The sequence below is a fragment of the Dermochelys coriacea genome, chromosome 3 (genome assembly GCF_009764565.3).
Source record: "Dermochelys coriacea isolate rDerCor1 chromosome 3, rDerCor1.pri.v4, whole genome shotgun sequence".
Lineage (NCBI taxonomy): Eukaryota > Metazoa > Chordata > Testudines > Dermochelyidae > Dermochelys > Dermochelys coriacea.
The window spans coordinates 130,493,199-130,508,370 of NC_050070.1; the positions used below are offsets into that span (position 1 = coordinate 130,493,199).

Consider the following 15,172-nt stretch of genomic DNA (forward strand, 5'->3'; position numbering starts at 1 on the left):
ACAAAGCCCCACCCCCTAATCAGGCTCAGCTGCTCTCCCAGCACAAAACCCCTACACACACACACACACAAATACAAATACTAAAAATACAAAACCAAGTACAACTACCTTCTCCTCCAACAGAACTCCCACTCAAACTCCCCTCTTTAGCGCTCTGTTTGCTAGCTCCTGTGCCGCTGCAGCTCTCTGAACTGCAGAAATAAACAGAAATTCCCGACCCATGATCTGTAGTATAAATCTTAGCTGGGAGGGTCTGGGGGGGCCAACTGCTCGGGAGGCACCAGCTGACAGGGGCCACTGAGAAGCAGCTCCTCCATCCGCCCCCGGGACCCGGCTGCAGAGCCGCTCCAGCGACAGCCGGTGTGGCTGTCCCCAGGGACGCCTGAGGACCTGTCTGTGGGGCCAGCTGCTTGGGTGGCCCTGGGGTCAGCCACACTGGCCACTGCAGAAGTCATGGCAGTCACGGAAAGTCATGGAATCCGTGACTTCCGCAATCTCCGTGACAGACACGAAGCCCTATTCATAATCTATAGATCAGCCTACAGCAGCACCACACCAGAGTGACTGCTTGCCTCCGTTGCCTTTTGGTACACCTGCCACACCTCTTTGGCTTTCACACAACACTGCTGCAGGTCCCTCTTGTAGCCCTTCTCCCCCGTGGCCTGAGCGATCTGCTCGTAGATGTTCACATTTCTATGGCTGGATCAGATTTGTGCCTGTACAGCCTCTTCTCCCCATGGACCCAGGAGATCCACCACTTCCTGTGCAGTCCAGGCAGGAGCATGTAGCTGGCATGCTCAGCTGCACAGTTGCTAGGTAGCAATGCAGGGTCTCCACTGCCACTAAATTGACCTAACTTAAGCATTCGCCTCTCACAGAGGAGGAGTTATTAAATCAATGTAGCAGGCAAGTGATGTCAGCAAGAGGAACATTGTAGCGTACTGACACTACTAGGTCGACATAAGATGCCTTTCTCTTTAGTGTAGAGCAGGCCTCAGTGACAGAATTTAAATTAGACAAATTAAAAAAACCTGTCTCCAGCCATTTCAGAACTGTTCAAAAAGTTACAAGAATGTTTTAATAATGGAACAAAGTGTGTTTTCCTCTGTTCTCATACTTTGAAATGGACAAAGTTTTACAAACTTTCAAAAATATATTCTTTTCAGGTATAGAATTAGCCTGGGAAATTTCAATCCAAAACCTAAAAGCGAAAGGAAGTAATGACTAATTCTAAACAATGGCTTAGAATGGAAAATCTTGTTCAACCTTAATTGTGGCTAATGTTCCAGCTACAATATTTGAGTATTACTTTTTTTATAAGTACAGTCTCAAAACAATTCAAGACTTGCCACTACAGTATTTGTTAGACTTAATTAGGAGGGAGAAATTATATTTAAAAAATTCATAAACTTGTATTGAAGCCTTCTTGAGTAATTGCTACATTTCATACCTAAGTTTGTAGCATAGACATGGCCTAAATCGACTTAAGTCCCATCGATGTTCACATAACGCTCCTTGCGTCAGCAAAGCGCGTCTACAGGTGGTGCTCTAGTACCAACAGAGAGAGCAGTACACCATGGGTATCTATCCCACTGTGCAAATCGCCACCTTCTGCTGCTAAGAGCATAGGCTGGAGCACCGAAAGGAAAAAAAAATTGGTGAGTGCTTAGCACCCACCAGCAACCCCCCATCAGAACCTCCCCCTCCACCCAGAGCCTCCTTGCCCGCCAGCAGGCCCCACCAATCAGCACCTCCCCCTCCCTCCCAGCACCTACCGCCTGCCACGGATCAGCTGTTTCACAGCATCAGGAGGTGCTGGAGGTGAGAAGGAGCAAGGCTGCAGCGCGCTCAGGGGAGGGGGCACGACTGGTCGGGAAAGAGGTGGGGCAGAAAGAGGCAGGTTGGAACGGGAGTGGGAAGAAACAGGCTGGGGGTGGGGCATTGGGGGAAGGGATGGAGTGGGGGCGGGGCCTGGGCAGAGCCTGAGTGGAGCACCCCCCAGCAGATTAGAAACTCCGTGTCTATGGCTAAGAGTTCTGGGAATGGATTGCAGAGCATCCTGGAGGCGGGCTCACCATCCCATGATAGAGTTTTTTCCATCCCATCATTCCGTGGGCTTCTGACTACGTTTCACACTGTTTTTCAACTGGCCCTTGTAAACTGTGGACCCACCATCTCTAAAAGCACGGATACTGCACTACACTCCAGTCTTGTGATGAGTACTATGAACACAATGTGGCTGAACCTGCAGTATTTCATGAGCTGCAAATCTGAAAAAGAATCTGTGGCGCCTGCCCTGCTGTGTGCCACGGAAAGAAACAATTCAAGACTGATGTTGTCATTCACTAAGCAGCTTCATATGGTGGACCGTTACTATTGGACTCGGGAAACAAGCACTGAGTCATGGGATTGGATTGTGATGCAGATATGGGATGATGAGCAGTGGCTGCGGAACTTTCAGATGGGCAAAGCCACCTTCCTGCAACTAATGTGCAGGGCTCACCCCTGCACTGCAGTGCAAGGACACCAAAATGAGAGCTAAGTAACAACTACAGGCAATTTTTTCTGCAGATATATTTTCTTGACAATATACTCCTTTCCACAAGATCTGGACTATCCCCACACATGCACTTATTTTTTTCACCAATATAAATTAAAGGACTAGATCTGAATGAAAAGCCAAATTTCCATCCTGCAGGAAATTCCAATATTTTAACATTTGTTTTTGTCCTAATTTGAAATAAGAAGTCAAAACAAAAATTTTCACTGAATAGAAAGTCACAAAAGAATTTTATTCAGAAATGTCAAAATAAAATGAAACATTTTGACATTCCTGCATTGAAACATTTTATTTCAGTGTGTTTAACTGACTTGGAACATGATGTTTTGAGTTAGTTTGACATTAAACTGCATCTTCCTCAGGTACCACAGTACCTCATGGGACTTGTCTCAGGCTCCAATTTTTCCCTATGGGTTGGCCTCTCCAGCCAGTCTACTTTCCCCATCACGTAACTTGAGCAAAGGATAGACCACAGAGCATCATGGAAGATGTAGTCTGGCCATAGGAGAGAATGTGGGTATGAAGCATCCAAACTAAAATTCCTAAACTAAAACTCCCAGGAGACACTGCAGCAGTATAGGAAGATGCAGTTTCATTTCACACTAATCAACATCAAACTTTTCTGTTCAGTTAAACAAACTGAAATATTTCAATTAGGGTCAAACAAACCTGAAGCAAAATATTTCATTTAGATTTTGCTGATGGAAAATTTTGATTTTGTGGAAACTGAATTTTTTCCTTCAAAAAATCATTTTGAGGAAAATTCCCAACCAGTTTAACTAAGGAGCAGGGAATCAATGAGTATTTGTTTTATACCATCTTGATTAAATATCAATGTTGATAAAAGTAATGCACATCAGAAAACACAATTCCAACTACACATACAGAATGATGGGTCTAAATTAGCTGTTTCCATTCAAGAAGGAGATCTTGGAGTGACTGTGGATAGTTTTCTGAAAACATCTGCTCAGTTTGCCGTGGCAGTCAAAAAGCTAACAGAATGTTAGGAAGCATTGGAGAATCAGACAGAAAATATAATGCCACACCATCAATACTTTGTGCATTTCAGGTCGCCCCATAACAAAAAAGTACAGAGAAGGGCAACAAAGTTCCTGGAGGATAGGTCCATCCATGGAAATTAGCCAAGATGGTCAGGTACACAGTCCCATGCTCTGGGCATCCCTAGACCTCTGACTACCAGAAGCTGGGACTAGACGACTAGATATCTCTAAATATATTGTCATGTTCTATTCATTCCTTCTTAAGCATCTGGCATCAGCTACTGTTGGAAGATCGTATACTGGGCTAGATGGACCACTGATCTAACCCAGTATGGCCATTCTTATGTTAAGTATTTAAAGGGAAAAAATGCCCATTTTACTCCAAAGAGACTACATTTGTTAAAAGTAGAGTACGCTTTCCTTACCTTAAAGCTTCTGTCTTCAGAGACTGATATAAGCATATTTCTCTCCCAGGTGCAAAACTCAGCTGCAGTCACTGGAGCCAGATGGCCTTCCAACTCAGTTAATATAGCCTCATTCTGTGATTAGTTGAACAAGAAAGAAAAGTAGATCAAACTTCAAAATAAAAAAGTTTCATTTATTCTGACTTAAGTAATTAAAAAATACCCACTACAAAAAGAATGTCAAACTGGGGCACGTTATACTATTTCACGTACACCTGTTTTCTTACTCCCGAATGTATTGTGTCACTGGCAAAAATCACTATGTCTATTGTATTCCCTTCTCCAAACATCATAACGTATAAAAATGCTTTCAGATTCATCTATAAATTTCTATGTTATTATCCTCAATGGACTTACACACTTAAACACCTTATCATTTGTACTAATGTTTTCCCCAGTAATGAGAATAAAACAACATGCCTGTATTTTTTTTTTAATTTTTCCTTCCTCCCGTTCCCTCTCCCAACTTCTTAAAGGCTGATACCAGGCTATATTTTTCTTGGCACCAATTCTGCTCTCAAAATCATATAATAATTGTTTACAATTTATTTCCAGTGTGAGTCTAGGTCACAACACAAAGTTATAGAGGCACTGCAATTCCATTATGTTTTACTGAGTTCTATTTTACACTTAAATTGGGGATTCAACCTCTGTTTAATATGAAAAATTCAGTGTATCCTCTCCAAATTTACCACACTTACTGTGAGTACAAAATTTTTTTTTCCGAGAATTTACAAATAAATCTATTAGTTGGAATTAAAACTATTCAAAAATGGGTCCTTTAAGAAATGTAGCATCTGAGCCAATCTTTTCTTTATCAAAAAATATCTTAACAATGAAATAAAACAGACAAACTTTCCATATAGTTAAAATTAATTGAAATCCTGTGCATATTTGAAGTCAGGTTGTAATTAAACAAAATTATTAATAATTGTTGTACCTAACTGCTATGATTAAATAAGGTACACAGACTCAAGTCAATAGCTCAAGTAACTCTTAAAAGAGGCCACTGTGATATAAAAAGTATCTTGACCAATCACCACCTCCTGTACACCTAATTTGCATGTAACAATTATATTGGTTGTAGTATGAGGGAGACTGGACATGTGTCAACAGTTCTTACTGCTAGGTAACATGGAATCTTTAAAGAGCAATAATAGTTGGGCAGCATGCTAGCTTGGTCATAAGAGTTTGAAAGGTTCCAATGGCACCATTGCCTCAGCTACACTGTACATTAAGGCAACACATCTGAGAGAACTGCAACAAGGCACCAGTCTCACTAATGCAGCAAGCCATTAAGTCAACTGCAAATTAAGGGATAGATTTACTAGTATGCTTTGTCTGCTTTCTGCTTCTCTGGTGACTAGCTAATCCACTCTAGTTACTTTGGGGTAGTGGTGTATCTGCCCTTAAAAATTCAAATTAAAAACATTATTTAAGACTGATACTATATATCCTCAGAACCTTAGAGATACTGCATGGGAGCATTCATCTTTGGGTTTTTTGTTTAGTGTTTGTGTATGAATCTTTTAGTAATTAAAAATATAAGGAAATTCGCACATAAAAAGCTGCATATTAAAAAGAAGTTATGGTTGAGAATAAATATCCATAACTGTGGAGTAAAAAACATTACAGGAATGTTGTAATTATCTCAGAACCAAGCATTACAAGCCAAGGTAACCTGTACTCGACTGTCAGAACTGATTGGATTGTAGTGAAGGAACTGTGGGTAAATATGTACATTAATTTCCATTACAGTAATGGCACCTCCAACTTAGCAGGACACAGCTACTGACTTAATTTACTCATACTAGAAGAGGCAGTGGTACAACAAAGACGTAGAACTGTTATCTGCTTTTATTCCCCTGTAGAATCAGGCTGAGAGAGGAAGGGGACATGCAGAGTAGGTTGTTGATGTACACAGCAATGTCCCTTGCATCCTCCTGAGAGAGCCTGATGAAACTTTCATAGAAGTACTCTGCAATCCTCTCCTGAAGGCTTCTAGGGATGGCAGCCTTATTTCTTCTTCCGCAGTATGAAACTTTCTCATGCCAGCCTGCGACTACTGCAGTGGTGCCTGCCTAAGTTAACAGGCTAGTGGCAAATAGGCCAGGTGCCTTTAGAACTGGCAAAGTGGACATTTCTGTAATAATTGTATGAACCCTATATGCACGCCTCAGTTTCCCATATGTGCTTAATTGTTACTCAGGGGTAGAAAAGGACTGTTTGCTTTCAGGGCAGGCTAAGACACAATGGTATGATTGTTGCCTTGATGTCTGAGGCTAAATGGGTCATTGGGGGAAAAAGAAAAAGAAAAAAAGACTGGCTGAGGCCAACCCCCTATCAATGGAGAATTCAAGAAGACAATGGACACCTAGCAACCCAAAAGGAGATGGATTTCCACATTTCTCAGCAGCGAAATTGAGCAACAGCCCCCAGCTTGAGAACAAAGGACTGGGGAAGTGGGAGGATAAGGGTTGGCTGCTGGAAGGGGGGGGGGGGGGTCTCACTTGGAATCTGACCAAAGAGGTTGGACTAAGAAACAGACAGAATTTGAACAACTGGGTTCACTACAGCATGGTTGGTCTCAGGGGTAACCAGAATGGACTTGGGCTATGCTTTAACCTTCAGTTCTCTATGCTAACCTGGAGGACTTCCTATGCTGTATTCCAGTTAACTAATCAACCCTACTGTTTTGGTAACACTGTTTGAGTGTCACTACAAATGCTTCAGAGGGTGCATTAATCCCTGAAGAGTGTGCAAGTCTCCAACAGGAGCCTATCACATCTGGATTTGCTAAACAGAGCTCATGGTGTGAAGCAGGAGTGCTGGAGTCCTAAAGTTGAGGCTGTGTGGTCTACCCTGGAGGAAGAATGAGGCCCCTTGGGGGTCTGACACACAGAAAGAGTTCCTCCTAGAGACTGTTTCAAAGCTGGGGAGGTAGCACCAATCCTGCGGATCCATGATAGGGACACCAGCAGCAGCTGTCCTCTTTGTCCCCTTGTTATTCTCAGAAGTGAGATATTGACTAAAATCACCACCACATGTGGAAAACGGTGCCAGTATTCAGTGTCATTGCCCTATGCAAATAGTTTCAGATAACTAAGCAAATCCCTACTCATTTTCCCTTGCCCCTGATGGGCCATACTAACCATGGCTGGTACTGTGAGTGGTGTCGTGCACAAACACTCTGAAGTACAAGAGTCAATAATCATGTCTTCTTTAAAACTTTAAGGGGGCAAGGGAAGGGTGTTTTGAATCTTAATTTTCGCTTTCTTTGTGACTATACCGACAAAGATACTTCAGCAGTTGTCATTGCACCCTTGAGGGGATCCCTTTCTGCACCTGCAGCATGTCTTAGCCAGATAAGGAGGAGAAAGCAGAGGACTCAGGATGACATGTTCAGAGAGATCCTGCAAGCCACAGCTGTACCAGACCACAATAGAAGGCCTGCAGGTTGAATATTGCAGACTGTGTGGAGAAGGAAATAAACAAGAGAAAGGCCTAGAAGTCCCTGCAGCAAAAAGGAGGAGATGCACCACGACATAATGGGGCTTCGCCGGCAGCAAACACTGATGCTGCAGACTCTTGTGGACCTACAGGTTCAACAACCACAGGCTTGCCTATCTTTGCAGTCCATGCAGAACTCCATTACAGCACTCTCAAGATTCCACATGGCACTAGGGGCCACATCTCTACCCCTACCACTCCACACTGGGGGACAGTAAGGACAATCACAGTTTCACATACACTGACCTGTGCGAGCCACAATTGCTGTATGTGTAGCCAAAATGGACATGAATGTTATTTCCCCTTAATAAATTACTGGACCAGAACTTAAGTTTTTAAAATGTATTTGCTTTAAAATTGCATAGATTTTTTTTGCAGTTGTTTTGTTACTCAATTAAATTCTGTTTGGAAAATAATTTATCTTCATTAGATCACAACATATGCTGCCAAGAGGTACTGAAAGCACCCACTTAGTTGTTATTGTACAATATGACATTTCACAGGAACAGGGACCAACACTGTAATAATCAAATCATAAATGTACAACAAGCACCACAAAATCAATAGGTGCATTGACAGTGTTATAGTCATAGATGTGTACCAAGCACCACACAATTCCTAACAGACTCCAAAACTGCAGGGCCAGGTAGAACACAGTTCACCACCACACACTGCTGTGGCTCTCTGTTAAAGTGCTCTTTAAAGGACTCTGAATTGTATGGCTCCATGTTGAGCTTTTCTAATAGCCCTTGTGTCTGGTTGTTCAAGCTCAGTAAACAGCTGCTTCACCTTTGCACACTTACTGAAGCTCCTTCCTCTGCATTCACCACAGTGGCAATTTTTTCCCCTTTGCCTCACAGATATTATGCAGGACATAACAGGCAGCTATAACCACTGGGATTATTTTTCTCACTGACATCCAGTCTTGTGAGGAAACAATGTCATTGTCTTTTCAATCTACCAAAAGCACATTCAATTATCATTCTACACCTGCTGGGCTGGTAGTTGAATCTTTCCTTGGTGCTATTGAGGTGGCCAGTGTACAGATTCATGAGCCACAGGAACAAAGGTTAGGCTGGGCCCCCAGGATCACTATTGGCATTTCAACATCACCAATGTTAATCCACCAGTCGGGAAAGAAAGTCCCTGCTTGTAACTTTAACAGTCCTGTGTTCTTAAAAAGGCAAGCATCATATACCTTCCCTGACCAGCCAATGTCGATGTTGGTGAAGCATCCTCAGTGATCCACCAACACTTGCATAACCATAGAAAAGTAGCTCTTTCTGTTGATGCACTCTGGGGCAAGGTGGCCTGGTGCTAAAATAGGGATGTGTGTGCCATCTATCACTCCATCACAGTTCAGGAACTCCATTACTGAAAATCCATCCATTACATCCTGCATATTGCCAAGAGCAGGAAGGAATTAATGGCCCCGCATATTTGCATGTCAACCATAGGTGCCGACCCCCCCGCCCCTGGCCCTGCCCCTACACCACCCTCGCCTCACCCCAATTCCACCCCCTTCCCCCAAGTCACCGCCCCTGCCCCGCCTCTTTACTGCTTCCGACCCTGAGCGCACCGTGTCCCCACTCCTCCCTCTCCCTCCTGGAAAGTCCTAAGTGCCACCAAGCAGCTGTTAGGCAGCGGGCAGGAAGTACTGGGAGGGGGAGGAGCGGGGATGTGGTGAGCTCAGGGAGAGGAGGAGGAGAAGAAGGGGGCGGTGGGAGCTTGGCTATACGGTGGGTGCAGAGCACTCGCTAATTTTTCCCCATGGGTGCTGCAGTCCCGCAGCACCCACAGAGTCAACGTCTATGGTGTCAACAGCCCATACAACGGATTTTCCAACTCCAAAATGATTTCCCACTGACTGGTAGCAATCAAGCATTGCAAGTTTCCACAGTAAGATTGCCACTCATCTTCACTGTCAGTGCTGCTCTTATTCTGATGTCTGTGCACTGGAGAGCTGGAGTGAGTGCAACACAGATCCAGGAATGTGGCCTTGCTCATCCAAAAAGTTCTGCAGTCACTACTCATCATCACAAGCCTACATTACAATGTGATCCAACCAATCAGTGCTCGTTTCTCGGGCCGAGAAGCAGCACTTCACTGTCTGCAGCTGCTCCATGAATGAATGTCTCCCAACAACCTTGAATTTTCGTCATGTCCCACAGCAGTGTGTCCTCCATGAAATTGTCCTGTCCCCCTGATTTGGTTCTTCTTGCAGCTCTGCAAATACCGGAGGATTCTGTGTCTTGTGCTTGCTATGCTCATGACAGTAATAAAGAGCTGTGCACATTCCATTTTTCTGTGAGAGATGGATGACAGCAAGGAGGGCCGTGCAGGTTTATGGATTTTTTAATAAGGCACAAAAATTATGGGATATAGATGACATTATGGGATGGAGAAAGTTGCATGCTGGGAAGTTGACCCTTTGCTCCCAGTCACCCATACACGACTTGTTTCTGCTTCGCCACGCATTGCCAAAACTTTCCCAAAGACATTGCACTGGATAGTGACAAGTTGCACACTGGGATACCTACCCATGGTGCACAACACTGGGCATTGACAAAAGCACTCCTGGTGAACACCTGCAGCATTGACGCAAGGAGCCTAATATGCAGGCACACAAGTAATGTACTAACTGCGATGGCTTTATGATGATTTCTTTAAAAGTAACCTTAATTCTGAATTTCCTCAGTTTATAATGCTTAATTTGGGAATAGTTACAACATCCCTATAATGTTTTCTACCCTTAAGTTACTGATGCATACTCTGAACCGTAACTTCATCTTAATATTGTCTTTTGTCTGGGATATATACTAATGTCACACATTAGACCATGCCAATTTTCATCTACAAGCAGATGAACATTTTTGCTCAATAAGTATTAGGTTTTCTGAAAAACATGTTGCTTTTAATTAGTATGGTTTAATTTGAAAGTGAACATGTTTCTAGAATCTTGAACATCTATTTTCAAGAGAAAAGACAACTCACCTTTGCATTTAACATATATATCCGATTTCCAGCACATACTGCCACAGTCTGGTCATCTGGACTAAATCGTACATAAAGCACCATTCCCAAAAGAGTTCCTATAACAATTCCTCGAGGCATTAACCCTATAATAATTTTTAAAAGATTAGTATTGTGTCATAAAAACAAAAATTCAAACACTTCAATATAGTATTAAATTTAAAGCATAACTATAAATTTAGTAACTGAATGGCTACTACAGGTCAATAGCCACTCAAAAGTTAAGGATGTATTGCGCTTTTCATTTAAAACAGGACTTTATTCCCTTTATTTCACTCTTTAATTACTACTTTTCATCTCCAAATTTAAAATTAACATTCAGGAGACAACTTCTAGGGAACCATCTGAATGAATTGTTTGCTCAATTTTATACTAAAAACATTTAAGTCATCCAGTTTTCAAATTTAGCCAACAATAGCTTTCCATTTTTTGTCTTTTTATAACAGAATATTGGGGGGGAGGAGGGAAAGACATCTTACAAGTTAACTTGTATATCTATAGCAGGAAGGTCTCATGACCAGCTTGCCTAGTGGTCTGGTCATCGCTTTACAGTTTCTGCTGCTCTAGTTGTCCGAGAGAGCACCAGCTGTGGCCTCAATCACCCCCTTGTGCTGCGATTGCTCCCCCAGAGCTTGGTTACTTCAAGGGAGCCAGGGGAAAGTGGGGCCCAAGGTAGGGGGACCTGGGCCCACCCACTCCACCAGATCCGAGGGCCCTAGCGTATATCAAAGTGCCCAGCTCCAGTTACTGAGCTACCCCAAAATATGTTTCCACTTGGGTCACTTCATACCAGTCTGAATCTCCTCCTTAGGGCGTGATTACTGGTTTAGCAGACTCTCTTCAGTCTGTCTGTGTTCGGTCAATTTTGCTTAAGGCCTTCAAATCCCAGAGGAGGGGGCAGCGAAGTCCCTCCTGTTAGCGCAGCCTTCATAAAGCTGTTGCCGCTCCCCACACAGCTCTCAGCATCAGCCACGCTTCCTGATTCCATATGCAGCTCACTCCCCACTTTTTCCTGTGCTACCAGTGCTCTTTTACACTCTTCCTCCACTGGGAATATGCCTTGCACTTGTTGAAGGGCAAAACCTCCCTAGTCCAATATTGGTCTACTCCCTACCTTGCTTCAGTGTGAAGCATGTGGACTGCATCACACACCCTTCCCCATAATTTTTCAGTCACCGGGCCTGCTTGTATTGACAGTTCCCTCAGTCTCAGGAAAAGAAGGCTGCATTTTTATGACCTTTACTGGGTCAATGCAGTACTTCAAAACGGTATAGTTGACAGGACAAATACCACTACATGAGTCAGTGGTTGTGATCCTTTATAGAATGTAGCCATCATAGGGGTCGTGATCTGTCACTAGCTGGAATGGCTGGTCCCACAGGAAGCAAAGCCAGGCCTCAACAGCCAACTTTACCATTACAGCACCTTCTCTTTCACTGAATAGGGGACTTCTCAAGGAAACAGCTTCCTGCTATGATATAGGATAGGATGCAAGAAGTAGGGGGAGAGAAGCAACCGTCCATCTCCAAGATCAACATCCAATGTGTCTGTTTGTAAAATAAAAGGTTTTAAAAAGTCAAGGTGTAATAAAACAGGTTCCTGGACCAGACTTTGTTTAGTGCTTGGAAGGCCTTGTCATAGGCCACAGTCTACTGGATCTTTCTGGGTGTGGCATCTTTTACTAGCCTGTTAGGGGTGCAGCTATTGTGGCAAAGTTGGGTAGGAACAACCTAGAGCAGCATTTCTCGAACTGGGGTCTGCAGACCCCTGGGGTTCCGCAAGCATACTCCAGGGGGTCCAAAGGCCCCACTGACAACTCCTTCCCCTCCTTCCCAGTACCTCCTGCATGTCAGGGAACAGCTGTTCAGCAGTGTGCAAGAGGCACTGGTAGAGTTGCCTGCCCAGGGCTAAGGCAGGCTCCCTACCTGCCCTGGTTCTGTGCGGCTCCCGGAAGCGGATGCCAGGTCTCTGTGGCTGCCCACGGAGCCTCCGCACGCTGCCCCCGCCCAAGTGCCAGCTCAGGAACTACGACCAATGGGAGCTGCGGGGGCAGCACCTGCTGGCGTGGGGGCAGTGCACAGAACTCACGGGCCGCCCATGCACCTAGGGGGTCACAGGGACCTGGCAGCCACTTCCTGGGAGCTACAGTAAGCACTGCCAGGACCCCGCACCCTGAACACCTTCCACACCCCAACCCCTTGCCCCAGTACGGAGTCCCCTCCCCCACACAAACTCCCTCCCAGAGTCCACATCCCCACACACACCCCAACAGGTTGCCCCACCCCTGAGCCCGCTGCTGCATCCCAAACCCCTCATCCCAAGCCACACCCCAGAGCCCTCACCCCCACACTCCAACCCCCTGCCCCAGCCCTAAGCCCCCTCCTACACTGCAAATCCCTCATCCTCAGCCTCACCCCAGAGCCATCATCCCCCTCCAGCACCCCAATCTCATGCCCCTGCCTAGTGAGGATGGGGGAGAGCGAGCGACAGCGGGAGGGGGGATGGAATGAGCAGGGGTGGGGCCTCAGAGAAGGGGCATGGCAGGGGGGCCCTGAAAATTTTTAAATCAAAATGGGGGTCCTTGGGTTGCTAAGGTTTGTGAACCACTGCATATAGAATCCCACTAGCCCCAGGAAGCTGTGCACTTGTCTCTTCATAGAGGGGATCTGGCCTTGTGACAAGGCCTTACCTTCCTTACTAATGGGCATCGCTGTCCTCCAGCCACAGTGTACCCCAGATAGTTCACTTCCCGGTTGGCTAATCAACCTTTAGCCAGGTTAGCTGTCAGCCTGGCCTCTTGGACTGTCTGTGGGACCACTGGGAGGTGATGTATGTGGCTGTCCCAGGTTCTGCTCTAGCTGACAATATTGTCGATATAAGCAGCCATATATTGACTATGGGGCACAATACCTTATCCATTAACCTCTGGAACACAACCATTGCCCCATGCAGATCTAAGAGTATAGTTTTAAACTGGAATAAGCCCGGGAGCATTAAAAAAAAAAGACCGTTTTTTCACTGGAATCACGGATATGGGCATCTGCCAGTACCCCTTAGTTAGGTTAAGGGTGAATATACACCTGGCAGCCTCTCCAGCAATTCGTCGACCCGCAGTATGGGATAGGCATCAAATTTGGATCTTGCATTCACTTTTTGAAAATCTATGGAGAATCATGTTGAGCTGTCCTGTCTAGGTACAAGCATTATTGGACTTCACCACTCACTGTTTCAGAGTAGCAGCCGTTTCAGTCTGTATTCGCAAAAAGAAAAGGAGTACTTGTGGCACCTTAGAGCATAAGCTTTCGTGTGCTACAGCTCACTTCATCGGATGCTTTCAGTGGAAAGTACAGTGGGGAGATTTATATACACACACAGAGAACATGAAACAATGGGTATTACTATACACACTGTAAGGAGAGTGATCACTCAAGATGAGCTATTACCAGCAGGTAGGGAGGATGGGGGGAAGAAAGAAAACCTTTTGTGGTGATAATCAAGGTGGGCCATTTCCAGCAGTTGACAAGAACATCTGAGGAACAGTGTGGTGGGGGGGGGGTAGAATAACATGGGGAAATAGTTTTACTTTGTGTAATGACCCATCCACTCCCAGTCTCTATTCAAGCCTAAGTTAATTGTATCCAGTTTGCAAATTAATTCCAATTCAGCAGTCTCTCGTTGGAGTCTGTTTTTTGTTGAAGAATAGTCACTCTCAGGTCTTCAGTCAGAGAGACTGAAGTGTTCTCCAACTGGTTTTTGAATGTTAGAATTCTTGACGTCTGATTTGTGTCCATTTATTCTTTTATGTAGAGACTGTCCAGTTTGACCAATGTACATAGCAGAGGGAAATTGCTGGCACATGATGGCATATATCACATTGTTAGATGTGCAGGTGAACGAGCCTCTAATAGTGTGGCTGATGTGATTAGGCCCTATGATGGTATCCCCTGAATAGATATGTGGACAGAGTTGGCAATAGGCTTTGTTGCAAGGATAGGTTCCTGGGTTAGTGGTTCCCCTCATGGCCAACATTTTCTGTAGCTCGTCTCACACTCTTCCACATTTTTTCTGGGCAATGGTTGCATGCTTTCTGGCCAGGTTCAGTCTCTATATAATGGAGCACTAGATGGTGGTGCCAAAAACAGGGGAATGTGCTGATGAGTGTGTATCTGCTTTTTCTGTGGGGTCATAAGCCTTCCCCAGTTGATACAGTCCCCAACTGGAGAACCACTGTGGCACAGTTCAGGCTCAATGGGGAATGGAGTGATGAAGAGTCGCTCCTGTTCTTTCCATATCTTTGGTAAACTGATGTGATTTGTGAGGCTTACCTCTTCCCAGGCTGGTGAACTTCATAATCTACAGCTCCAAACCTTCTTATTATTTGAAAGAGACCCTGACACCAAGCCAACAGTTTAGACTCAGAGCTGGGTAACAGAAGCAGCACCTGGGCCCATTTGGAATTCTCGGATAGGGCACCATTGTTATAGTTCTTCTCTTGGTCATGTTGAGTCTTCAACAAGTTCTCCTTTGCAAACTCACACAAGGACTTTAACTTCTCTCATAATCACAGTATATACTGTCCTGAGTTGGTGGACTGATTCATGTCC

General features: G+C 44.7%; 1 protein-coding gene across 2 annotated transcripts in view; it reads right to left on the reverse strand.

The window, feature by feature from the left end:
- The window catches only part of WDR27 (WD repeat domain 27), a 231,932-nt gene that overhangs the window by 198,831 nt on the left and 17,929 nt on the right, over nt 1-15,172 (reverse strand). For both annotated transcript variants that reach the window (XM_043511323.1, XM_043511324.1), the window contains 2 exons: nt 10,530-10,654; nt 3,987-4,100 (listed from right to left, as the gene is read on the reverse strand). In XM_043511323.1, the coding sequence (XP_043367258.1) occupies nt 3,987-4,100; nt 10,530-10,654 (239 nt within the window). The remainder of the gene's footprint in view (nt 1-3,986; nt 4,101-10,529; nt 10,655-15,172) is intronic.